This window comes from Mizuhopecten yessoensis, unplaced genomic scaffold, assembly GCF_002113885.1.
Source record: "Mizuhopecten yessoensis strain PY_sf001 unplaced genomic scaffold, ASM211388v2 scaffold357, whole genome shotgun sequence".
Classification (NCBI taxonomy): domain Eukaryota; kingdom Metazoa; phylum Mollusca; class Bivalvia; order Pectinida; family Pectinidae; genus Mizuhopecten; species Mizuhopecten yessoensis.
This window is the reverse complement of record NW_018403506.1, coordinates 928,606-955,837: the sequence shown is the minus strand read 5'-3', so window position 1 is coordinate 955,837 and position 27,232 is coordinate 928,606. Positions and strand designations below refer to the sequence as shown.

At 34.7% G+C, this 27,232-nt stretch overlaps 1 protein-coding gene across 3 annotated transcripts in view; it reads right to left on the bottom strand.

Annotated features, from left to right (window-relative positions):
* The window catches only part of LOC110446701 (coiled-coil domain-containing protein 33-like), a 60,585-nt gene that overhangs the window by 6,712 nt on the left and 26,641 nt on the right, over positions 1 to 27,232 (bottom strand). The window contains exons 13-25 of one of the 3 annotated variants that reach the window (XM_021491991.1): positions 26,944 to 27,077; positions 25,688 to 25,717; positions 24,445 to 24,462; positions 22,734 to 22,754; positions 20,907 to 20,978; positions 19,526 to 19,804; positions 16,760 to 16,801; positions 9,901 to 10,115; positions 8,601 to 8,648; positions 4,182 to 4,432; positions 2,758 to 2,846; positions 1,059 to 1,248; positions 361 to 437 (exon numbers count right to left, since the gene is read on the bottom strand). In XM_021491991.1, coding sequence (XP_021347666.1) covers positions 361 to 437; positions 1,059 to 1,248; positions 2,758 to 2,846; positions 4,182 to 4,432; positions 8,601 to 8,648; positions 9,901 to 10,115; positions 16,760 to 16,801; positions 19,526 to 19,804; positions 20,907 to 20,978; positions 22,734 to 22,754; positions 24,445 to 24,462; positions 25,688 to 25,717; positions 26,944 to 27,077 — 1,466 coding nt within the window. The remainder of the gene's footprint in view (positions 1 to 360; positions 438 to 1,058; positions 1,249 to 2,757; positions 2,847 to 4,181; positions 4,433 to 8,600; positions 8,649 to 9,900; positions 10,116 to 16,759; positions 16,802 to 19,525; positions 19,805 to 20,906; positions 20,979 to 22,733; positions 22,755 to 24,444; positions 24,463 to 25,687; positions 25,718 to 26,943; positions 27,078 to 27,232) is intronic. The other 2 variants (XM_021492000.1, XM_021492001.1) reach the window with 2 other exon arrangements.

Below are 27,232 nucleotides of genomic sequence, written 5' to 3'. Positions count from 1 at the left end.
AATGAAATTAATATACTGTGAAATCAGATATTTCTTGGGGCCCAAATTTTGTGGTTTTCCTGACAAAACACCCATTTCATGGGTTATGTGAATTCGTGGATTACGAGTACCCATATGCACTCAAATGGAGAACTGCTTTATATCAAACTTGTAATTAGTTCATGCAGCTATAAATTTGTGGATGAAGATAACCCACAAAGTCAACGAAATTAAAAGCCCCACGAAAATTAGTGATTTCACAGAAGGTCGTGCTTCCATCTTTCCTTTTGGATTAATAATGATTTAAAGACCGAATCTAATTCCATATCAAAGTGCTCTACCTAGCACAACTAAAACTATAGCAAAGAAAATCCCTCCTACCCTAAGTTCCTCTGTTTGTGAGCGAAGTCGCTTGTTTTCCTCCAGTAAAGCCTCATTTGCCTCGGACGATCTGTCACCTGAAAAAAAAACACAACAAAATATTGAAATAATCTTCTTTAGATGTAAAGCAAGATCAAAATCACATGAAATCTAACAGATCCTTTATTTTCACCAGAACATTACAGACATGACTTTGTTTCAAGTTTCTGTTTGACCCAATTGCTGTCATTTTCTGACATGTCCGGTACTGACCTTTGACCTGCCATAAAATTTTTGCCAAGCTAATTATTCATCATGGTGTCTTTATTATCTATGTGCCCAGTCTTGTATTTGTCCCCTTGAAAGGAACCATGTCATGAACATTCAACCCTTAAACAAATCATGCTAATAGCAATCTTATTTCTTGCCTTCGCAGGGGTTCATTATGAAAGCAATTAGTTTTATGTACTAGCTCTGTACTGACCATTCTACATACAGGTCAGTTTTTACCTGTCCCATATACTGACCCTTGACTGACCTGTCCTATATATACTGACCTTTGAGGGACCTGTTCTGTACACTGACCTTTGTGACCTGTCCTATGTACTGACCTTTGTCTGACATGTTCTTCTTAGTGACCTTGTGGGACCTGTCCTATATACTGACCTCTGTCTAATCTGTCCTAAATACTGACCTTTAGATTTGTCCTATATACTGACCTTTCTTTGACTTGTCTTTATTCTGTTTTTCTAACAGTCTCTCCATCTTCTCTATCACTACCTCCTGTTTTTTACACGCTTCTTCCATCTTTTTGTACTTGGTGATCCTTTCCTGTAACCTCTGTATGATGACACTCTGTCCCGACTGTGACTGACTCTGTTTCAATAATTTCTTCTCTTCATCGTTTTTCTACAATAGAATAAGGAACATATTCTATTATTTAAAAGAAATTCCTTAACATTTATTATGTCAGTCCATCCATTATACCCCAAAATGCCCTTAGGTTTTTCATAAACATGTACAATAATACTTGTTATTCTGAGCTAATTTCACTTTCTATTTCACCTACCACAAACTCTTTTCTTTTTCACTGTATTAAGTTTATGTAATAATGACAATGAAACCCTTCACCAAGGGCTGTCCTGAGATGTTAATTATGCAAATATTTGAACACTATATTTTGAAGTTGGACAACTATATCACAAGTCAGGGCCTGAACCTTAATTAAGATATTCTCTATTTGGCATTGACCACTTCACCACTTTGAAGTTTGAAAATTCAAATTGTTCTTCTCACAATAAAAAGATAGATGGTTAATACTGAACAACTGAAATGTATTGAAAAACCACTACTTTATCAAATTCTTAATAATTAAAAAAAACTAATAATGAAGTATTTAAGTTAAATTTCAGTTGTAATGCCTAATCTCTTCGAGTAATGTTTTTTCAGACACCATCTTTTATTTTTAGAGTTAAAGTTTGTTACACTATTTCTCAGAAAGTACAGGGGGGATCTTTCTCTAATTTCACATTAAGGTTTACCATTGTCCTTAATTATGCATATCAAATTTTGGGACTGATTTGAAAAGCAAGCTGGCTGATAGGTGCCATCTTGGTGTTTTTTTAGCAAAAGGTTGTTAGCACTATTTCTCAGAATTTATCAAATGGATCTTTCTCAAATTTCACATGAACACTCCCCCATGATGGTCCCGTGTTATGCATATTGAATTTTGGGACTGATCGTACAACCAATAGGCCAATGTAGGCGCCATCTTGACATTTTAGAGTTTAAGTTTGTTATTTCTCAGGAACTACTTAAAGGATCTTTCTCATATTTGCAAAGTATGTTCCCTTTTGCCTGTAGTTGTGCATGTTTATTTTTGAGACTGATGAGATAAGTCAAATGGCTTGCAGGTGGCCATCTTGGATTTTGACAGTGAAGGTTTGTTATTGCTATTTCTCAGTAAGTACTTGAGGGATCTTTCTCATATTTGAAATGTAGGTTCCCCGTTGCCTGTTGTTGTGCATGTTTACTTTTGAGACTTTTGAGACTGATCGGATAAGCAAAATGGTCGACAGGTGGACATCTTAGATTTTGACTAGATTTTGACAATATATATACATGTTATTGCTACTTCTCAGGAAGTACTGGAGGGATCTTTTTCAAATTTAATATGTAGGTTCCCCTTGGTCTCGCTGAAACTACATACTCACATTAAAGGTTGTCTTCTATAAACAGCAGTATGAAGTTAAGATAAAATATTACCTCAAGGTGCATTTACTGTATACAAAACTCAATCAATCAGATAAGAGAGAAAAGAGAAAAGATCAAACTGGTGTTCAACTAATGAAGATGGTACAATGGTGGGCGCCAAGATCCCTCTGGGATCTCTTGTCATTAGATCATGAACAAACTTACCGATATCAGTTCATTCTGGATTTTCTGTACTTTATCTTTGTATGTGTTCAGATCACTGGTTTGTGATTGTAGGGTCTGTTTCAAAGCAGCTGAAAACAAAATTGACAAAATTGACAATGGAACACTTTTTTTTCTTTTTTTTTAATTGGTTTTTCACTTCACTGTCCCACTGCACTACTGTTTTTCCTATAAACAGTAACCTCCCCTTAACTTCCGTTTGGATACAACTATGCATGCATAGCACAGTTTGGCCAAGTCATTTCCATTTCCATCTCAATCGGTTAGAGCGATAGTATACCAATCTTAAATCAAGGGTTAAATCAAGTCCCGGTTCGGCCCCACTGATTTTTTACAATCAGAACACTGTTGTTGATTTAGATTTTGTTCTATATATTATATATTATGTTCTATATCTATTATTTATCATAAAAGTCCCACAATGTACAGTTTTCTTTTCAGAAATGATTTATCAAAGCTATAGAAATGATGTAAAAACAGTTACCAACACTTAGTAACAGTTTTAGGCAGTGGTATGGGAATCCTTCAAATGAATACAAATTTCATGTTTAACAAACAGAGTAAAACCTGCTCAACAGAAAAACTTTATTATGAAACCACTTTTGAAATCCCCCATTGCAGTTTTGTGTAAAATGCACTTGCATCAAGAGACCACCTGTGTTAAGAGACCATTTATACCAAGAAACCACCTGTGTTAAGAGATCACCTGTATTAAGAGACCACCTGTACCAAAATACCACCTGTGTTAAGAGACCACATGTATCAAGAGACCACCTGTGTTAAGAGACCATTTATACCAAGAGACCACCTGTGTTAAGAGATCACCTGTATTAAGAGACCACCTGTACCAAGAGACCACCTGTGTTAAGAGACCACTTTTTATAACATACCCTTTTAAGAGACCACCTGCAATAGGGACAACTTTAGGTGCGTCCTTGCAGGTGGTCCCTGAATACAGGTAGATATATAAGGTACATTTAACCAAGATATATTGAAGTTGCTTAATCATCCTCAGGATGTTACATTCATGTTGTGAAATCCAAATCTAATCTCTTCACTTGCCTATCAATTTTTTCCAAGTACCATTTCTTCAAAGCAAGTAAAAATTCATTTCATTCACAGATTTATACAAGTTGTATGCAATAGAAATGTAAACAACAGCTTATAAGATTAACTGAGACCTTTCAGGGTCAATAATTTGACCCTGCACTTTTGCCAGTACATCTGACAGCCTTCTTCAGGTGACCACTGGTCAGTGGGACACCTGTCATGTGACTAGATGGTCAGTGTCGCATGACAGATAGCTTGAAATTGCCCAAAATAGTGGATTCTAAAAAAGGTATGTTCAAGTAACCACTTTTCCCCATTACCAGCACCTAAATCACTACCCAGTTAGCAATACTTACCATAACGGGACATAATTTCTGGTTTTGAGAGGCCATCAAGCTCAGCAGACTCGATCATAAGCTTGCTGGCGTCGTTGTAGTTTGCGAGATCACGACGTAGTTGGCTATTGTTGTTCTCCAGTTCTCGGATCCTTTCCTGCAGGGCCACCATGTCCTGACCCATCTTCTGGACCGCCAGACGGTAGTTCTCTAGCTCCTTAGACTGATGGTCAAGAACGTTCATAGATGCATTGTCAAGGTCTGGCTGCCGGCTGTAGACAGAAAACAAGGAATTATAGCTAGGTTATAAATATTCTAGGAGTGGGCTTATTTGTGAGTATGGGCTTATATGTGAGCAAGGTCTTATTGCTAAATATCTTACATAGTATGGAATTATTAAAAGCATTTCCAGTTAAAGAAAGAGCAATTCAGCATTGACAGATAAATGAATATTGAATGATTCTATAAAGTTCTCATCTAGTGGGAAATACCCTAAAGAAGTTTTTAAATTTGTTTCACAATTCCCGGGTTTTTTGGGTGTTTTTTTACTAATCTTCTAATGATGCCACCAATTTTAAAAATATTTCCACTCTGCAATATAACAAGATTCTTGGAAAAACATTAGGAGAATTCAGTAATTTGATTTACAACTTTGAAAACATAAAAGAAAACCTGACATGTAAAAGTCAAAGAAATTAATGGCATTAAGACCATTGGCAGTTTAAGAAAACAGCAAGAACTTTGAAATTTCAATAATTGTAGAGTTTTCATTTCCCCCTCTATATCACAGGTAGTTTCAATAACATTGATATGATTCATCATAAAATATATCATCCAACTTTCCTCATTGTTCTCATCATCTTTAAAAAATCAACAACACATGTGCAATGTGGTTAATACTGAATTGGGTCATTTATATAAGATGTAAGGTGAAGTCAAGATCAAGAAGAAACAGTCACTAACAATAACTGTAGGTCATGCATGACAATGGTACAACACCAATTGAGCAGTATTGAGATTTTATCAACTACAGTCAAACATTAGTACATTCTGCAGACATGGTAAAATCCAACTCAAGATAGCTCTGTGCAATAACTGACAGATCTAACTAAAATTTGACATATATATGCTACATTACTGTGACATGGAGACTTATTGAGGATTAATGATTTATGCTAACTTCCTGTGTCAAGGAGACTTAAGGATGTATGCTAACTTCCTGTGTCAAGGAGACGTAAGGATGTATGCTACCTAAATGTAACATGGAGACTTAAGGATGTATGTTACGTAAGCGTAAAATGGAGACTTATGGGTGTATGCTAACTTACTGTGACTTGGAGACTTAAGGATGTATGCTATCTTACTGTGTCAAGGAGACTTAAGGATATATGCTACCTAAATGTAACATGAAAACTTAAGGATGAATGCTACCTTACTGTGACATGGAGACTTAAGGATGTATGTTACCTAAGCGTAAAATGGAGACTTATGGGTGTATGCTAACTTACTGTGACTTGGAGACTTAAGGATGTATTCTACCTTACTGTGACATGGAGACTTAAGGATATATGCTACCTTATTGTGACATGGAGACTTAAGGATGTATGCTACCTAAATGTAACATGAAGAGTTAAGGATGTATGCTACCTTACTGTGACATGGAGACTTAAGGATATATGCTACCTTATTGTGACATGGAGACGTAAGGATGTATGCTACCTTACAGTGACATGGAGACTTAAGGATGGATGCTACCTAAATGTAACATGGAGACTTATGGGTGTATGCTAACTTACTGTGACTTGGAGACTTAAGGATGTATGCTACCTTACTGTGACATTGAGACTTAAGGATGTATGCTATCTTATTGTGATATGGAGACTTAAGGATGTATGCTACCTAAATGTAACATGGAGACTTATGGGTTTATGCTAACTTACTGTGACTTGGAGACTTAAGGGTATATGCTATCTTACTGTAACATGGGACTTAAGGGTATATGCTACCTTACTGTGACATGGAGACTTAAGGATGTATGCTACCTTACAGTGACATGGAGACTTAAGGATGTATGCTACCTTACTGTGACATGGAGACTTAAGGATGTATGCTACCTTCATTAGACATGGAGACTTAAGGATGTATGCTACCTTACTGTGACATGGAGACTTAAGGATGTAAGCTGCCTTACTGTGGTATGGAGACTTAAGGATGTATGCTACCTAAATGTACCATGGAGACTTATGGGTGTATGCTAACTTACTGTGACTTGGAGACTTAAGGGTATATGCTATCTTACTGTAACATGGGACTTAAGGGTATATGCTACCTTACTGTGACATGGAGACTTAAGGATGTATGCTACCTTACTATGACATGGAGACTTAAGAATGTATGCTACCTTACTGTGACATGGAGACTTAAGGATGTAAGCTGCCTTACTGTGGTATGGAGACTTAAGGATGTATGCTACCTAAATGTAACATGGAGACTTATGGGTGTATGCTACCTTATTGTGACCTGGAGACTTAAGGATGTATGCTTCCTTACTATGATTTACATGACACTTTTCCAAAAGATTTCAACACAAAGAAATCTGTAAAATATTGTTATGTTTCATAATTCAGACTTGCATAATTTGCATATGCCATATTTAATAGTTACAAAAGAATATATTACTCAGATAACTGAATGAATTTATTATGCTGAATGTATGGGAGATAACTCTAATACAAGAGAGATAACCTAAACACCAGGTAAAATGTGCCATGAAGTGTGCAGCCTTAACCACTTATTATAGGCAGTATTTAACAGTGATAATCTTTTTTTTTCTTGGTTTCAACATTTTGCAGATAATAAGGTTTGACTGTAGTTAGATGGCTAATGGATATGTGTATCAGACATCAGTGACATGCATCAAATGGAATTTCAATTAAATAAATTGATCCTCAATTTGAAAACATTTTCAGGCAATGAATAAAGTTATGCTTCAACGTTACTGATTCAAAACTGAATTCCTTTTCAAAAATTAAAAAAAAAAATTGTCTGTGTAGAAATCAGTGCTTTAAGTCTCTGAAATTTATGAAAGGTTTGAAAAAAAATATCCATAGTAGGTGCATTATTGCACTAGAGAATTTTTTCAAAATTAAAATTAAAATAAATAATTCCCTTGAATTTTACTGTTCAGAAAGAAGTCTTACAAAGATTCTATTGTATTCGACATGTATAGGTCTGTTCATTTTACTGTATACTGGTTTGTCGTAGTTAAACTTCTGCCTATCTAAAGTTCCATAGTGAGGGCCAATTTATCTTGAAAGCAAACATTCATACACAACATGCCATATATGTATATGTGATTTCATATAAGTTATTGCATGTGAAAGTCAAAATTAACATTTCTCCAAAACTATCAATGACTACCCTGTTCATGTTTACGTAACACTGGACCAGGTGTGTCGGGACATTCATATTGCCATGTTCCTTGGCTGTCTTCCCGATTTTATTTGAGATATTTTCGGAGAAGACGACAATCTTTTCTTGTCTTTTGTACGAGACTGTTGAAATTTTCACAGAGATAGTTTCCTCTCTCACTTTCCAGTTAAATACCAGTCCTTATAAATAAATAATTTTCTGTATTATGCTGGTTGAAGGCAATGTATAGGAATGCATTATTCAATTTGCTTATACTTTATTTTGTAATTGTATAATTTTTCTTATATTTAATTTTTATCTAAAATATGTATTTCATATAACTCTTTGTGTTTGTAAAAGAATATAAAAGATATGAATGATTGAAAGGTGTAGCGCAAAAGTTTGACTGGACCAAAGTTTACTGGTATAAATCCTCAATACTCCAGGGGTTACGCTCACTTTCGCTCTTTGTACCCCTAGAATATGTCATAACGAAATTGAAGACACGCAGTTAGCTATTTGATTGGTCTCAGGTAAAAAGTAAAAAATCCTGACCATTCGCTAGGCTGGAGAGTCAATTTTTACCGTAATACGATTCTTTTAATGATCAAACTGGTCTTCTTGTCTCGTCCACAAGGTGCTCAGCACATTGAGCCTTTGATTTTGTTATGACCTATTCCAGGGGTGTAGAGAGCATACATTGCTGTAGCCCCTGAAGTATCAAGGATGATTGGTATATAACAGGAGAAAGAGAAATTCAACGGCCAGATCGGGGTTCGAACCCTGGACCCTCCGAACTTCAAACAGACACTCTACAAATGAAGCTACAAGGTCACCGACAATCGACCCAGTCCATTTCCGATACAGGTATATAGTGCAGTAGTTTAACAATCATGCAATGGAAAAGGAAAGAAAAAACTTGGTGGATGGAAAGTAGGACAACAGTGACATGTAATATGAAGAGATAGGTTCCACCACCACAGAGGGTTCGTAAGTGCAGCTGTGCTGGAAGATTTTAATATAGCAAACCTGTCCTCAGGCAGAATTCTAAGTCTGTCTCTATAATGGGGTCCTAAACTGGAATCAGATTTCATTTAGAACGTCAATGATATCATCTCATTNNNGGGGCGGGGGCAGTAAGGAGGAGGGTAATTATGATTTCTGATAAGCAAGGCTCAGATTTTGAAATCTGAAGATTTATTTTTCACTTCAAGTCATCCCGTCATAATCATGAAATATTAAAATCTATCATGTAAGAATAAGGTTTTTATTAGGAGCAAGATTTTTCTAAAGAAATTATCATTTGTAACTTAAATTATAAATACATGTATCAGCTTACAAAATTCGCTTTTAAACATAATGGCATAGCCGACTTCCTATTCTAAGGAAATATGATCCAAAATATGAGTGGTTTAATTTACAAAACCGTCAATTTACTGTGGTACGTACCCTCATAAAAAAAAAATACTATTGAAAGCACTATTGAAATCAAATCTGATCTGATCTTTCTACAGAAAAGGGATTCTGATATTGATATTTTTCATCAACAAAATTACATTCTTCGAAGAAATATAGCCTATTAAATCATTCATTTGACAGTAGAATATTATATTACTTCTTTCAAGAAAGCGATTTTAGGAAATTATGTATCTGAATTGTTCAATATCAAGTTGGACGATTTTTATAGGGATAGGGTGAGAAGGGGTAGAGGGCAGGATGTTATCACGAAAAAAGGATTGTTAATAATTACAGATGCCAAAGATACCTCAATGTTAATTACATAACAATATTACAACATTAGGAAGGGTTAAATCTCGAAACCACATGTCTCAAAGACGAGATATATATTACATACAAGATTGTACAAGTGGATACATATAAGATTTGATTTGTGACCTCATCCAATAGTGCTGAATCGTAAGTTTTTAATAGGCTGCATATACTGTAGGATCTAGCACAGAAGACTTAAACTACCCCCAAAAATTGTATAAAAGTCTATCAAAATATGAACTACAGTTCCCACAACTAAGTTATATAGACCAAATTCCCTAATGTAACGTTACTATAGTGTATGAAGTGAATTTCTTTTTAGGTAAGAAAGCACTTTGATATTGACCATGGTTTATTTACAAAATAATTTCTCTGAAAAATGGGAATTTACAGAACAACTACCTATGTATCTACAATTCCAATATTGATTTAGGAGAGAACTATGATAAAGCATGGCAGAAAATTACGATCAACATTACAAGATGGTAACATATTGTTCAAGTAATACATGTACTATGATATTATATTTTGTAGACTATTACTTATGTATTATATTTACCTAACTGCTGGTGCAGCATATTTTGCATATGCAGCAGGCACATTTGGTTGTTGGGGTGCAGCTTTTGGAGGTTGGCGCTGGATACGCCCCGTGGGGCTGGGTTGTCGTCCCCGGGGTGCATGCTGTTTCCCCTGGGGGTCTACAAACACATACTGGTAATCTGGTAGTACCGAGTCCACAGCACCGTGGGGTGGCATTTCACCATCTTTAATCGGCTGTAGAAACAAAGACAACATATTCCAAATAAAATAAACACATAAACTGCTCAAATATAGTAAATCTTTTCAAGTCTGATTTTTTTTCCTCTGAAAAGTAATTAAGATACTAGCAATTATATTCAATGTTTAAAAATAATCTAAAGACTATGTATTTAAAAATCACATATAAACTGAAAACATTTGAGTTTAAATTGTATATTTGTACATTCAAGCTGCATGTACATATATATATCCCTTGGAAGAAAACAAAAAAACATTTCTTTTTTTTTAAAGTACCTCTTCCATCTCCCGAACATTGATTTTCCGCACCCCAGAGCCATTTCCCATTGAGCTAGGTTATAAAAGTCTTCTCTCAAAATATTTGAAGATACTGATTGTTCCCAAAGACAATATGTACTGTGTTTATATGTATTTGGTCTTGTAACCCAGTATGTTAACAGTTTATTTATAATGGACACTTTGTAATGCATAACAAAAAATTGTCAGTTACATAATGATACAACGCAGAAAATAATCAATTTCGCTAGCACAAATTTCATCAGTAGAATGGTGAAATTTCCTGTGCGTGTATTTATCAAAGAAGTGAAAAGGTACGTAGAACTAAAGTACCTGTTCATCTTTCTCACAATTTTATTGGCCCCGCAGGAAAATGGTTTCCGACAATATGAATAATTCAGAGACGTGTTTATGAGCTGACAGTGACTGTTGCATGCAATGATCATGAGCGGCAGTGTTATTTATACCAGGTTCGTACCAGACTATCTTCTACGAATTGAATATTGTACCAAATAACTTCACGTGTCATGCCACTGAAATAATGAGTTTATTCTCTGACAAAAAATTATTGTCTTAATCAATTACTTTTACCGTGATCAAGAGAATTTTATTCAATACATATTTCCTGTGTGTCTTTACTGTTATATATATTATAACTTGTATAACAGTATACTGAACTTGTGGTAATAGTTTCAATTTCTTTATTTCATTTATATGAAAAGTATCGTCTAAATGAATGTTTTATTGTGAATTAAAAAAATTGTACAAAGACAATAATTAACGATTCATTTCTAATGCAAAATATGACCCACTGTTAACATTAATGATTAGACTATTATTGATTATCACAATTCATCATATTATAATTTTTGATTTGGAATTCTCCTACATCAGTGTATTACTGCACATTCTGCATTTTATCTGCAGACAAAACTCCAGTATGTGTGCATTGGACCCCCCCACCCCCCCTCCCCCCTCCATAAACAATTGTATTCTGGTGCACCTGGTTCCATGTAAAATTCTGTGTTTAACATTTGCCTATCATGTATCACCCCTAAATAAATAAATCAAGGTGAAATATTAGAACAGTACTTACATTTCTAGAACAGTAATTTTAAATGTCCTGGTATCTTTTTAATACTGTACATGTTGTCCACATTTAAAAGTCTGTGATCCCTAATCTCTAATTCCCCACTAGATCACCCAGCTTATGGTAATACTTAATCCTATTTTAAAAATGTCTGTCACAAATAGGCTACCTGTTTTCTTTTCGCTAACGTCAATGTAAACAAACATTTAAATATGATTTGACCTATACTCCACCACTTGAGCTACCTGGTCACTAGCAATTCACCCATAACTACACACAACTTCCTTCTACATTTGAACAGTGGCACCTCTCATTTTTACCTAAAAAGACCACTATTTGACAATACAACTGTGAAAAACTCCCGAAAATTAAAATGTTTCAATAAGATCATACCATCATCAATCCATTTAGATTATAAAGGAAGAATGTGGAATTTCCGCTGATTTTGAAAGTCGAAAAATAAGGGGTGGAAAATTGGGAGTCTCCCTCTAAAATATTGAAACTTGGCATGCAATATCTTCCTTTATAAAGAATTTCTGTATTTAAAGAAGAGTATTCATACCCTAATATATACTAGATAGCGTTTATCAAACTGAATCTAATCAAGTTTACAATAATCTTATCCCGCTTTAGACAGTCGAATAAAGGTTATCCTGAACAGTTGGAATTGAATGTGTTTAGGTTGATTGTTATTGACAATATCTATATTTTCATAAGCAGAACAGCAAACTTAAGTATACAAAATGTTTGACATACATATGCCCCCCCCCCCNAATATTAAGGAAAGAAATGGAGCTGAAATTCAGTTTATCCAAAGTCAATGAAGCAGAAAAATAGGTCACAATGACCTACATTTGATATATTGGTAGTAATGTAGTACTTCTCAAAATGAGTCCACGTATGAAGTGAGATCACTTTTGGATCTCTGGTATATCATGAGGGTAATGAAGCTAAACACAAAAGCTAACCCCGATGTACAGAAGGATGGACAGACTAAACGACAGAAATAGGCAAACACTTCCAGACCCTCTATTACTGTTTTGGGGTATATCAACTTATGATCTATAACAAATACCATGTAATTAAAATATTACAATTCCATAAATTTAAATCAGTGTCATCATTTCACTTTGTCACCAAAAAACCCCACAAAATCAATATTATACAGTTCTGAAATCTAATGTGAAATTGAAGATTTTATTGATTTTTGAGTTCTTTTTTTAATTGAAACATTTCAGGTTAATACAGGGTATTAAAATTGTATTTTAATTTGACATAAGCAATCTTTCATGACAATTTTGTTGATATTAACAGTATAAAATCAATTATAAGGTTTTGCAAAAGGCAACTGAAAATAAAGAAACAATGTTTTGTGATAAATATTGATTATATTCTTATTATTATCTTTAAAAAAATCATTCATGCTCAATTTTAATTCTGATTTCATTAATTGTTAGAGAATTACAATTAATGAATCAATTAACAATCAATCATATTTCATTTTCTTGATTAGGAACACAAAATCATGTTAATATCATATGATGTCAATAACACTAAACCATGCACTACAGACTTTCAAATGACTTAAAAGTGTCACTTTTCTTATTCATAACAAACTTTTAATAAAACTTACCTCAGCCGTATACGGACGATAATACATAGTGGCCATCTTGGAAATGTTATCGCTAGTTTAATTAAAGATCCTCTTAATTTATGGTTGAATTGATAAGACACTGCACCAAAAGTTAATTAAAATAATTTATCCACAAGTACACGATAACCACAATATAAGAACTCCTGGGAAAACTTTGTCTAAACTGTAATAATCCTCAAAATCATTTTGCTGGAATATGGCTGACAAAATATCGCTGCCAAAGATCAGTATTCTACAAATAGTCCGTAAGACATATTACATAGAATGTTGTAGGTATATATACATCCGGATGAAAAGATCCTATTTTGGTTATAAACCGAGGCTCCTCGGGGGGTGAATTCCACAAACTGTTATATTAAATGCCAAATTTTCCATAATCCACACTAATAAATAACTTAGCCTGTGGTCTTTCTATCAGGATTTTCTACCACTTATTAATCTAAACTGTGGGTGTAATTGTGTTATTCAGATAGAAATCAATAGTAAATAATCCCCAGTGGCGATTCTTTCCTGCTTTACCTGGTCATACAGGTAAGTTAATTAGCGCTTCCCTTGGCTGCCCCATTCCGACTACCTGTAGAGGTTGTTTACTTATGGCCGCCTGGTTACCCCAAACAAGCTGTTGCACGAATCAACAGGTGATCCACAGCTAGATTTCACGCTACCCCTAAGTTCCCTTTAAATGTCTCAAGACGCTATAGTTCATTCCAGATAAGTGGTCCGAGTATAGGCAAGCATTTAAACTGGATATTATAGCCCATTTCTAATCAATTAAAAACAGAATTTCTCAAAAATGTCCTAGCATAATTCATACATTGAATTTTATACAATTAGTCAAAATACTATTTCGAGCAAAATTTGATTTTAAAATGATGTATATAATCAATTAATTTCTCATCAAATGATACATGTAAATGTTGATGACTAATTAAGTAATATCAGAAAATAATTGATGATCTCTGAAAAACATTACATACTATTTTTTTTTGTTATTTTTTTTGTATTTAATTTTTTTTTACCTCTAGCTCCAAACAAAAAATCTTAATGAAGTTAATGAAATTAAAAGTATTTTTTTCTGGTCAGTTTTTTTTATACATTAAAACAACCTAGTCATTATCATAAAACTGGATTAAAAAGATAGGATACAATACAATGCATGATATGTATTGACGTTATCAAAATATTTTTTATACAATCTTTTTTTCTACTGAATTAACTTCAAATTAAGAAAAAGAAAAAACAAGAAAGGACTTGGGGCGTCATGGGTCATTTTTGCAATAAGAAAGCAAAAATTTTGACTTGAATTCATTTACCAATTTCTTTAATAAACGTCATATTGGTTATCTGGGGCTATTCTCCCTGGTACATTTGTTTTTGATAGTGCATGCGTAGATGCCCCACCAAAGCAACAAAGTTGCATTGCTATGCAGAAATAGACAAAATATAGCGTTTTTGGACAGTTAACATGAAAAAAAGAAAGCCTCTGCACATGTGACAACCAAAAATTTCTTTCTATGAATGAACATTGGTGTGACAATGTTTAAGCATGCCTAATATTAATTTGGTCGGTGCATGCGGAGGGTTTAAAATAATAATCAATGTTAATTTGCTTAGAAATGGCCAATTTTCAACGTAAATAGCGCACAGTAGACAATATTCACACGTTTTTTTATGCAGAATTATACCTCTCTTTATTATGCCATATATCCTATACAAGTTAGTTGTCAAATGAATTAGAAATGTAACATTTTGCATTCTTGATTTATCCTAGATTGATAATATAATGACTATAAATTTCAAATCCATGATGAGACCAGAAATGATTCTTAACATCCCTAGTCCTTTCTCTCAGCTATAAAAACTAATAAAAAAGACCTTGGGCAAATTCTTCTTGTAAAAATGAAAAATGTTGACAAGATGCCCCAACTACCACTATGTATTTCTCCAACAACCACCATAGGTTTCCTCACTCCCACAACCACTATAGATTTCCTCACTCCCACAACCCCTATAGATTTCTTCACTCCCACAACCACTATAGGTTTTCTCACTCCCACAACCACCATAGGTTTCCTCACTCCTACAACCACTATAGGTTTCCTCACTACCACAACCACTATAGCTTTCCTCACTCCCACAACCACTATAGGTTTCCTCACTACCACAACCACTATAGCTTTCCTCACTCCCACAACCACTATAGGTTTCCTCACTACCACAACCACTATAGCTTTCCTCACTCCCACAACCACTATAGCTTTCCTCACTCCTACAACCACCATAGATTTCCTTACTCCCACAACCACCATAGATTTCCTCACTCCAACCACCATAGGTTTCCTCACTCCCACAACCACTATAGGTTCTCACTCCCACAACCCCTATAGATTTCCTCACTACCACAACCACTATAGGTTTCCTCACTCCCAAAACTACTATAGGTTTCCTCGCTCCCACAACCACTATATGTTAACTCACTCCCACAACCACTATAGGTTTTCTCACTCCCACAAGCACTATATGCTTCCTCACTCCTATAACCACTATAGGTTTCCTCACTCCAACATCCACTATAGTTTTCCTCACTCAAACAACCACTATGGGTTTCCTCACTCCAACATCCACTATAGGTTTCCTCACTCAAACAACCACTATGGGTTTCCTCACTCAAACAACCACTATAGATTTCCTCACTACCACAACTACTATAGATTTCCTCAATCCCACAACCACCATATGTTTCCTCACTCCTAGAAACCACCATAGGCTTTCTCACTCCCACAACCACTATATGTTAACTCACTCCCACAACCACTATAGGTTTCCTCACTCCCACAACCCCTATAGATTTCCTCACTCCCACAACCACTATAGATTTCCTCACTACCACAACCGCTATAGATTTCCTCATTCCCACAACCCCTATAGATTTCCTCAATCCCACAACCACCATATGTTTCCTCACTCCTAGAAACCACCATAGGCTTTCTCACTCCCACAACCACTATATGTTAACTCACTCCCACAACCACTATAGGTTTCCTCACTCCCACAACCCCTATAGATTTCCTCACTCCCACAACCACTATAGATTTCCTCACTACCACAACCGCTATAGATTTCCTCACTCCCACAACCACCATAGGTTTCCTCACTCCCACAACCACTTTATGTTTCCTAACTCTTGACTCATTGTATAAACCAGCTAGGAGTTGGTCCACATTTTTTATTAGTGTTTCCAAACATTTTGCGGCATTAATTGAACATACAAATTATTTAATTACAATTTACATAAGATACCATCAAACTTGACATTTTGACAAAGTTAAATTGTTAAAAATCAAACTCAAATACATACATGCATATAGAATATATCATCAAAATTTTATAAATGTCCTCAATAGCTGAAGTTACAAATGATATAGCTTTTCAGTATATGTATATTTATATTCTCATATGTACATGCATTTTGCGAATAACCGTTTATTGTATTAAAAGGATAAGTAGGTGTTACATTTAGCTTAAAAAAGGAAAAACAAAAACAAAATCAAACTATTTCATATGTTAGATTGTATCCCTCAAACAAAACACTTTCCATGCATTTTTGCAGTTCTGACTTACCTCCCCTGCACCATCAGTATGGACTTGGAAAAACACTGTTGGCTGTGTACATATATAGAGTTAGACACTATACATATAACGAGTGCCTTAAAATATACTTAGGCCAAACAAAAAAACATGTTTCCCATTACATGTCTGAAAACATTAGGGTAGGTAGGTCGGTAATACATTTTATTTTAGGAGTAAACTTGACTAAATACCTCATTCACCCCTGAAATTTTGTAATGAACTATTCCAACCTTTGAATTGGAAGATTTCAAATGTGTTTTCATGGGTGAATGAGTTAAACTAGCTTCCTTGGAAATTGCCAAAAAAAGTTTAAGGTCGGCACCAAAAGTTAAGTTTGGAAGGGTAACTGGAAACAAACAAGTTTTGTTATTCTGCCTTCATCAAGGTTATTCCCTATATATTGCAACATTAAGATAGCTAGTAATACTTGTCCCTAATACTGATGAATCATTCAAGTGTCACAACATTTCTCAGGGTCAGATAATTTATTCAGCCCTCCACAATATTTGATGCTTATTCTTAATTAATGGTACAATAAATTAAGGCCATCTCTTAAATAGAGTCTTAGTAACCCGACCATGGCCAGGTCATTTAATCTTCCAGTCTTCCACCAAAAACATTTACGGTGGAAAAACTTAATTTCACACTTAGATTAAACAAGAATGCTGGAGTAAGATGGTAGTGAGTAAGATGGTAGTGTAACAGCCGAGGTATACGGTGGGTAAATACTGCCTTAATGGCAAGCTAGTTATTCCAGTGATGCGGTATAAACCTGGAAAGTGCTTACTAGTTCAGTAACGCGGGGTGTGGGCAGTGGGTGTTACATTTGGTGTCAGCATTGTGACCCTGGAGTACCACGTAAGGCCAGTTCGAAGTGGTTAGGGAAGGTTTATTGGAACTCGGGAAGGACCAACAGGATTCCCAAGGCCAAGTCTCAGGAGGAGACTTCTCGGAGGGAGGAATAGTGTAACAGCTAAGGAACATGAGGGGGAAATACTGGCAAGCTAGCTTTTCTAGCAATGTGGAATAACTGTCAAGTGTGGTCAGTCAGGCTAGATGGGTGTCAACCCGCACGTTACCATAAGATTAAAACTAGAAGTGAAGAGCTGTGTGTTGAAGGGCAGTATGGAGCTATAAACTCAGGTAGGTGCATGTACATATGGAACTAGGAAGACATGGAATGCACTATGAAATTTTTAATGCAGCTAGAAAGACACAGGTTAGTGGTCTGGCATAATGTCTAAAGTGGAAACTTGTAACAGACCCCTAAACATGGTCTTTAATTAAATGTATAGATATTATTCATTTCAAGGCAGAAAAAATAAAAGGAAAAAGTAAACAGGTACGTTACATTAATCAGACAGAATTGAAAATGTGAATCGTATAAGGAGTCAGAGTTAATGTGATAAAGAAAAAAAAAGTGATGGGAAGGCAGGGGTGGAGCTAGATAAGTTGTCAGGGGTGGAGCTAAGGAGGTGGGGTGGAGCTTGGTATGCATGGGTGAAGCTTGGTAGGCAGGAGTGGAGTTTGGTAAGTTGTCAGGGGTGGAGCTAAGTAGGCGGGCGTGGAGCTTGGTAGACAAGGGTGGAGCTTGATAAGTTGTAAGGGGTGGAGCTAAGTAGGCAGGCGTGGAGCTTGGTAGACAGGGGTGGAGCTTGATAAGTTGTAAGGGGTGGAGCTAAGTAGGCAGGTGTGGAGCTTGGTAGGCAGGAGTGCAGTTTGGTAAGTTGTTAGGGGTTGAGCTAAGTAGGCAGGCGTGGAGTTTGGTAGACAAGGGTGGAGCTTGGTAGACAAGGGTGGAGCTTGATAAGTTGTAAGGGGTGGAGCTAAGTAGGCGGGCATGGAGCTTGGTAGACAGGGTGTGGAGCTTGGTAAGTTGTCAGGGGTGGAGCTAAGTAGGCAGGTGTGGAGTTTGATAGGCAGGGGTGGAGCTTGGTAGGCAGGAGTGCAGTTTGGTAAGTTGTCAGGGGTGGAGCTAAGTAGACAGGCGTGGAGCTTGGTAGACAAGGGTTGAGCTTGGTAAGTTGTCAGGGGTGGAGCTAAGTAGGGGGGTTTGGAGCTTGGTAGACATGAGTGGAGCTTGCAATTGGTAGATGGGTGGAGCTTAGTAGGTGGGTGTGAAGCTAAGTTAAGCAGGGGTGGAGCTTGGTAGGCAGGAGTTGAGTTTGGTAAATTGTCAGGGGTGGAGCTAAGTAAGCTGGGGTGGAGCTTGGTAGATAACAGTGGAGCTACATGTAGGTAAGTTGTCAGGGGTGGATCTAAGTAGGCAGGAGAGGAGCTAGGTAATTTGTCAGGGGTGGAGCTAAGTAGGCAGGAGAGGAGCTAGGTAATTTGTCAGGCGTGGAGCTAAGTAGGCGGGTGTGGAGCATGGTAGGCAGCAGTGGAGCTTAAAGTAGCGAGGGACCAAGCTAGGTATCCAGGGGTGGAGCGTAGGTATGCAGGATTGGAACTGTGAAAATTGGAGTGTTGAGCTGGTAAAACTGGAGAAGGACTGGTTGGAAACTTGAAAGCAAGAGTAGAAAGGGGAAGGCATGAGTGGAACTAGGTATCAAAGAGCTATGAAGGCAGGAACTGAACTAAGGCAGGAGTGAAGCATGAAAGTCATGAAATAAGTAAGGGACAGTGTGCAAAAGCTGCAACATTTATGTACTAGTGAAAATCAAGTGTCTGAAATTAAACAATACGTTTAGGCCTAAAAGGTGACGAAATTTGCCAAAGAAGTGTTAGAAGAAAATATAAATACTAATAAACACTTACAGAGAGTGGTCTTTTCTTCTGCTTCCTCATGTAGTACCCTCCCCCTGGGGGTGTGGGTATGAGGCGCCCAGTAACCGTGTCATTATCCTCCTCGTCTGTATCCTCCCCAACTCCCTCCTGCTCCTTAGTGAGGGCTGTACCTTCCGTGTGGACGCTGCCCTCCTCCCCCTCGACCTTCAGTATGTCTGGGGTCGTGCGAAAGTACGTAGACTGATCAGGGAACATATCCAGGGAAGGAAGGGCATCTATGTCGCTTGTGGACACCATGGTGTCAGGGTCCTGGAATATATGGTAAGTACAGACAGTCTTTGTGATTAGAGTGCTTAAGATATCTCCATCAAATCTTTATCTCTATAAGTTATATTTTTGTCCCTTCACTGTTTTAACTGTTTATTGCTATCTTGGGTTCTGTAGCAGGTTTAATAAAGGTTTTGTATTTTCACACAGATGTGTTTGTAACTGGAAAGAGAGAAGTTTGCTTCCTCCGGGATCAAACCAGAGACCCCCAGCTTACCAGTCCTAGAAGGTGACCGTGATCCTATGTACAAATTTAAACCTGCCGCACTACTCCCCCCTTTTTATATGCGTTCGCCCTCAGACACCTACTACAACCCAGGTCAATCTAATTCCCTGTCCCCTTCCACTGAGGAACAAAGAGTAACTGAGTTAGAAAATATAATTATCATTTCTACAGAAGTATTTTATATAGAACACATCTTGCTTGAATCTTCTGACCAGTACCTCTACAGCATTCAAATTTTACAAATGTAGTAAGTTTTTCATTGGATACAATACATGTATATATATATATATAAATATTTGCATCTGCCAGTGAGAAAAAATGAGTTTCTCTATACAACCTAGACTTCAGTTAATGGTGGCACGGGAGTCTAGTGGTAGGACGCCGGCCCCTGACTGAAGGGTTGTGGGTTCGAGTCACGCCAAGGCACTGTGTTGGTATCTTTGAACAAGATACTTTACTCTGCTTGTTGGGCAGTGCTGGAATTGTTGAATGCTAGCTGTGAGCGCCTAAATATATATATAGCAGCACCGGCTGTATGCTCCCCAGGGAGTTGAGAAAGATATTGGCTAGTTGCAAAGGCCCAATAACCACAGATAATAATTTGTGAACCGCTTGGAGACGAACTAAGACCTAGGTTGTGATAAAGCAGTATAGAAGGAACTCAAATTATTATTGTTATCGAACATTCTCCGATGTTTCCTCTTTATTCAAGTATGTTTCAAAGAAAAAAAAGTTATTGAGAAACTTTTGTAATACTTCTGTTTATAATAATACAATTTCAGGACTTTTCAGAACCATATCACAAGTTCATGTATCTTTAAAAGGTTTCTACACAGCCAGAATGCCCTGATGACTTACTGTTGTGGTGATTAGACGCAGTACCATGCCAACTTTAGGGACGTCTCCGTTGATATCCTCAACTTCTTCACCCTAAAGTATGTCAATCGTAAACAAATAAAGTCTTTGTAACTTGACAAGATGTTATTTCTTATCTATAAAATGTATATCTTCAATACACATTTAATATGTTACTAAAATCTGTATTTCAAACTTTTGTACAGAAAACGAAGCAATTGGATGAAAACTATCATTTCATTTCGATGAAGAATTATAAAATTTCAAACAATTACGATGCTCAAAAACGTTCAACATATATTAAGACTGTTCTTGAAGAGTTAAAAAAGAATTTACAGAAAAAGAAACAAATTTAAGCACATCTGGTCTTATAAATGTTGGAAATATATTTTTCAGTTATCTCAAATTATTTTAATTCATGCTATTTGTTCAATCTAACACTGTCTTTACATAAGTTGATATTATTAAATATTTTTAATACAAACCCGATGATTTCTGCTTCATTTAAAATCTTATGTCAATTTATATTATTTTTCAAAGGGAAATAACTATTAAAGAAAAATACAAGTAGGCCTACAGACTATGACAATTTTCTACATTGAAGAGTTTTGGAAAACACAGAAGTATTAAGTGCAAAGAAAGTCAAGATTAATATTGCCACAGACAGGCAAAAACAAAAAGGTTAGTGATTTGTGCATATAAATGTTCTTAAAGATTACTTGGGTTCTTCTTTAATATAAACTAATATTCAATTGTTATCATTTCAAGTTTAGAGATCTATCTGTACAAAGTTTGTGAATTAATATTGTTGTAGGAAACCATCTCAAGAATAGAATATTTATTTTCCAGTTTTAACATTAATTTCATAAACTCAGGATATCTTGTTTGGACCTTCTGATAAGCTAGTCTGGTATCCTGATAAACAATATTTATGCGAGAGAGGAAAGCTTATATTACAAAGTCAGCGAAAACTTTTGATTCTGCTAGAAGACTTTTAAACGAGAGTGTGTGTTCCAAATGGAGACTACCCGGGTAGATGCATTATTTTACCAGAATTGCTTTCTTGCTAAAACCATCAACTACGGGAATTTTTCTAGTGTGTGATTGCTTTAGGGGTTAATAAGGTAAAACAGATGTTACACTTGTGATAACTATTAATTGTGGCCATATAAGGTGATTTTAAAGTTAATCTTTTACAACATGCAGTTTATAATCTTATATCTATATCTAAAACATGCAGTTAGAGAAATAGGCAATCAGTTTTACTGTATAATCAAGAACCTGTGCAGAAATATATTTAAAGATATGGTGCAAAAATAAGCATGCAATGTTATCCTCAAAAGTCTATAAAAGAGTTGTTGACGTAAAATTTAAAAGAGTTAAAATTTATGTGTGAAAACTTGCTCCAATTTCTTCATTTTCTGGAAAGAGTTTTTAACATTCCAAATAATTTCAATTTTGTATATAAATAACCATGAACAATTTAAAAAAAAAAAAAAAAAAAAAATGAATTTGTTTTATTAAATTTTCTTTCCTTTTTTTTTATAAAAAAAAAATCAAAACTAAACTTATCTAGGTATCCAAAAAAATATATGATGATTTCTAAGTTTTAGAAAATACTGGAGCCAAGTTATAGAAGATTAGAATAGTCAAATTAACATGCAATAATTTGTCTCTACTTAAAAGTGTATAAAAAGTATACTGATCGATGTTATACAGAGAATGTGTGTGTTTGATTTCCATAAATATTTGAAAAACGTCTCACCACAAAGAAATTCTACCATACAGTTGCATGCAGATATACAGTGGGAAGTATTTATAATGACTTACAGTTAGAACATCTTTAAAAACCTTCAACAGAATCAAACATCCAAGATCAAGATTAAATAAATAAAAATTTGACAAACACCTATTTCTTAAATAAAATAATTTATCTTAAAAGTGCAGATCTTGGAGAAAATCAGTTTTTGCTCTATGTTATGCAAGTTTTGTCTTCAATCTAAATAAAATAGATGAGACAAAAAGCATTGGATACAAACTCAGAGCATGAAAGATTTAAAAAATATGTCTTTATTTTCTGCAATGTATCACTGATTGCTATTAAGGAAAGAACAAATATATAGATTTTAAAGCAAAATTCCTTTGCAAGTTTAAACTAAAATAGCAGAGGTAAAAGAGCAGCTCCCTGCCTGACAGCTACAGCATCACCTAAATACGTAAATGTCATTTCTCAATATTAGTATCTTTTTAAAAGAAATGCATTTTAACACTGGTTCCACATTAATAGACAAGTTTTATACATATATTAGTTTTAATTTTAATTTGAAAGATGAAATAATCGCTGGTACATTATGTTGTTTGTTAAAATGTATTTGACTTTCTAAATCATGATTATTTACAAATGTTGACTTCGGTGGAAAATTAAATCCAGCATTTTAAATTGACTTTTATTTTGATTTTGAAAGCTAATAGATTTTGAAAGCTAACAGTGGTAGGAAACATTTGCTTGTATTTATTAAGTATTATTGAATAATTCAACACTGAGCACATGGTATATCAACAATGATTATATGGTTATTAAAAAAATGTACATATGGTTATTTAAATCTTGACGATTGTCGATACGATAACATTTCATTATGATCAGTAGGGCACATATATAATGTTGATTACGACATTGTCAGGTACATGAATTTTATTGTTGAATAATAACTCTGGGTATAATGTTGATTAAAACCACAAAAAACAACATGTAAACATCAGTGTTATGTCCCGTCACCAAAAATAGAATCATCATTTCTCTAAAAAAATGTGCGAAACAAATTACGAGAGAATTATGTTGTTGTAATATTAATTATAATCCTCTAATAAAAAATGGTATTTCAGAAGATGTCCTCAAGAGCATTAAAATCAACCGTTCATTCTAGAGAAACTAGAACTTCAAGTCTTATGAACGAAATAATATATCATTTTGAAGAAGTTGAGAATAGCTACCAATCTTTACTAATCAAATCATCAGGTCTTTGATATAAAATTGGACAAATACAAAGTTATTTATTAGTTGTCATCAAATACATACGGAAAAAGAAGTTCAATACATCAAACCCCTTTTTAATGTAGTGTACAGCTTAATCCTGGATACAGTACCGTCAGATATATATACAGGAACAAAAGTCACCAGGGTTTTTTAAACACATATGCACATTTTTGGTTAAACAGTTTATATACATGTATATTATGATTGAGATAAACTCTCCCAAATATTGACTATGAGTAAATATTGATGGGTTATACTGCATTTGAAATTATAAAAACATTTTCAAATATTATCAAATGAAAAAAGAGTTTGGTTTTTTAAAATAAAATAATGTATTTGGTTTCTTTAAGAAAATAATAATGAAATTTTCTTTAAATTGAATTTTTAATCAATTAGACATTTGAGGGTCTAAAACTTGATAATATTATCATCAGTATTCAAGGGAGATTACCTCAAAATTTATTGTAATTCAACCCTTTGGTGTTAATGCTCGTCTCTACAAACCTGTTTTATAAACCTAAACTGCAAATAGTGAATAAACAGAAGAAAAAAAAGTCAGAAATAATTCTAATTAAAAGATCAACTCGTACATGTAAAAAAAAAAATAGCTGCAAAAAAATGTTATAAAATGTTCATTGTAGAACTCTTTTTTTATTTGGGATACCTCTTTAAGCTGAAAATATTGCAAAGTTCAACCCTTGGTCTGTGTTTTAGGTACTGCCGTTCAAGCCAAAAACCCTCCCCCCACTGATAGGTGGCATTTTTTCATTCTATATAATTTAATCTCTGCATATTCATTTTTGTAGAACAATGAATTTTAGCCAATGTCTTCACATGGAGAGCAGCACACTTATTTTCTGTCTTATAACATAATATTGAACTTCCAACACAAAACAAGGTTTTATCTAAATTCCATATCATTTGGGATAGATGGGTTATTTTCCTGTTGACAGAAACATACATGCATACAGGCACAAAAAATATAATATTCATACAACATTGAGGTTTTCATGATACATAATATATACATATTTAAAAACCAACACCAAAAAGACAAAAATTCTGACAAGAATCTGTTTATGATAGGCAAATAAAGATTTTGATTTTATAATTAATATTACATATGTCTTATTTCATAATGAGGTTCTGAAAGTTTTAAGATTTTTTTTTTCCAAGTTCTCAGTGATATGGATACTTATAATCAAGTTTGGTGTGTTTGTAGTAGAATTAATCGCTCTAAAACTTAATCAGCAAACCAATGGTGAGGAAATCCAATTAAAGCCGAGTTCAATTGTTCACTCAGGTCTTTTTCATTTCTAATTTGACATATAATAAACATATGTCTAACTAAATTTCACAATACTGCATCAATTTATTTAGATTGGCGCCAATCCCAGTTGGACTGATGCATGCTTTTATGAATTAACAAGATCTGCATATTCAATACATGTATTTCATTCAAAATGCAACAAACACACACATTCATTTAAAACTTGAATTTTGAGAAATATATTCATTTCTAAAGTTTTTTTATGAAAATGTTGTAAGGAATATCATGCAATTCTCAGCGATTTAAAATATTCGAAAATCTTGTTCTTGGGATTCGTGTTTACATTCGGGACACAAAAGCAACAGGAAACGTATTTGTCGAAATATGAATTTATTGTTTTATGTCCTTTTTAAAAATACACGCAAAGACAATAACACATAAAACACCGCAAACAACCCGAGCACCAAAATACTCCACCTCATATTCCGCTAAAATCTCGTCTAGAAACTGAAATAATATAGAGTTTGTTATATTTTTATTTCAAATTTTTGTTTTCATCGCGATATTATAGAAAACTTATATTGTAAATGCTTGAAAAATATATGCTTCACATCATTTGAATCTGAAAATAATGAAAAGAACTTGGTCTCATTGTAGGACTTCTGGTGTTATGTCCTAGACAAGACATTTCGGTGAGATAGCACTATAAAAAAAATCTTGATTTTCCCTAATGACAAAAAGATACCAAGCCTGTCAGGATATTCAAACAATTAAGATTAAAAGCCAACGGTTTTTAATGTTTTTTATTGTTGTGTGTCACATCTACATGTGATTTTTCACAAAATTGTGAAAAGTGAATTTAACATCGTTTTACATGCAATTACTTTCCATCAGAGTCAAAGGACACCCACATTCTTGTCCTTATAGAAAAACAAAAATATGATTCTAAAGTCTTCTCAGCAAATATTATGTTCCCTTTGAATAGCTAACATAACAAGGACCTCACTGTTAGCTGAGAAGTTGTGTCTGTTATTTGCTAAAATCATACCATTTTAGAAAAGTCCATTCCTTGGTTTCCAACAAGGTGATAAAATAGTGCCTTGTTGTTGGAGAAAGGAATTTCAAAAGTACTTCAATTGGAAACAAATCTTGCCACTTGCTTCACAACATATGAAGGAAAATTTCACTATAAATTTTCACTAAAATGAAATAGTACTTTCTGGGTTTTTTATTCCTGATTCATTACTTTTTTCATTTACATGTAGGTAACATATGTCTTGCTTGAAAGATTGATTTTCCAGATACTGCACATTGCTATTTAACTTGGGTATCAATCAATATGCAGAATATGTGAGTACCATATATATCCTAAGTAAATTTACACTGACTAAAAGTAAAGTTGGGGTAAGGGGTGGGGGAAGGGGAGGGCGGGGCTTATAACAGAACAATGAAATAGCATTCATTGATATTTATTTTGAACTCTATTATATATGGATGGGCTTATTACCAGGCATGGGCTTATTATTGGATAAATATACAAGGTTTTTTTCCTTTTTGCTTGAAATTTTACCATTACTTATCAAATAATGTAAAATATAAATATCAAAACACTACAGTATTCATAAACACAAACAAACAAAATCTAAAAGCTTAACAATAACTTTAAACAATCCTCCGAAAACTGAAAGTAAATTATTGCACTGCTGGCAAAGTAAAAATATAATTGGTCTTACCTGGATTGGCACGCCCTCCAGCCTGAGGCCATGTTTTGCCCGCGGTGACGTGAGCTCCGAATATATATCCTTGTCCATCAGAATGGACGAGTAGCCAATCGGGCTCCGGATCTTCCAGAACTGGTCGGACATTGCTACAGGCAAGAAATTGTAAAGTTGTTTAAAACACATATTTTAGATATTTAAATCTACAAATTCAGTTATTCTTTATAAAATGAAGTTCAAGTTTTACCTCGATTTCTGTCATATTGCAAGGATGAGCTGATTCCATTTTGAGAATATTCACTTG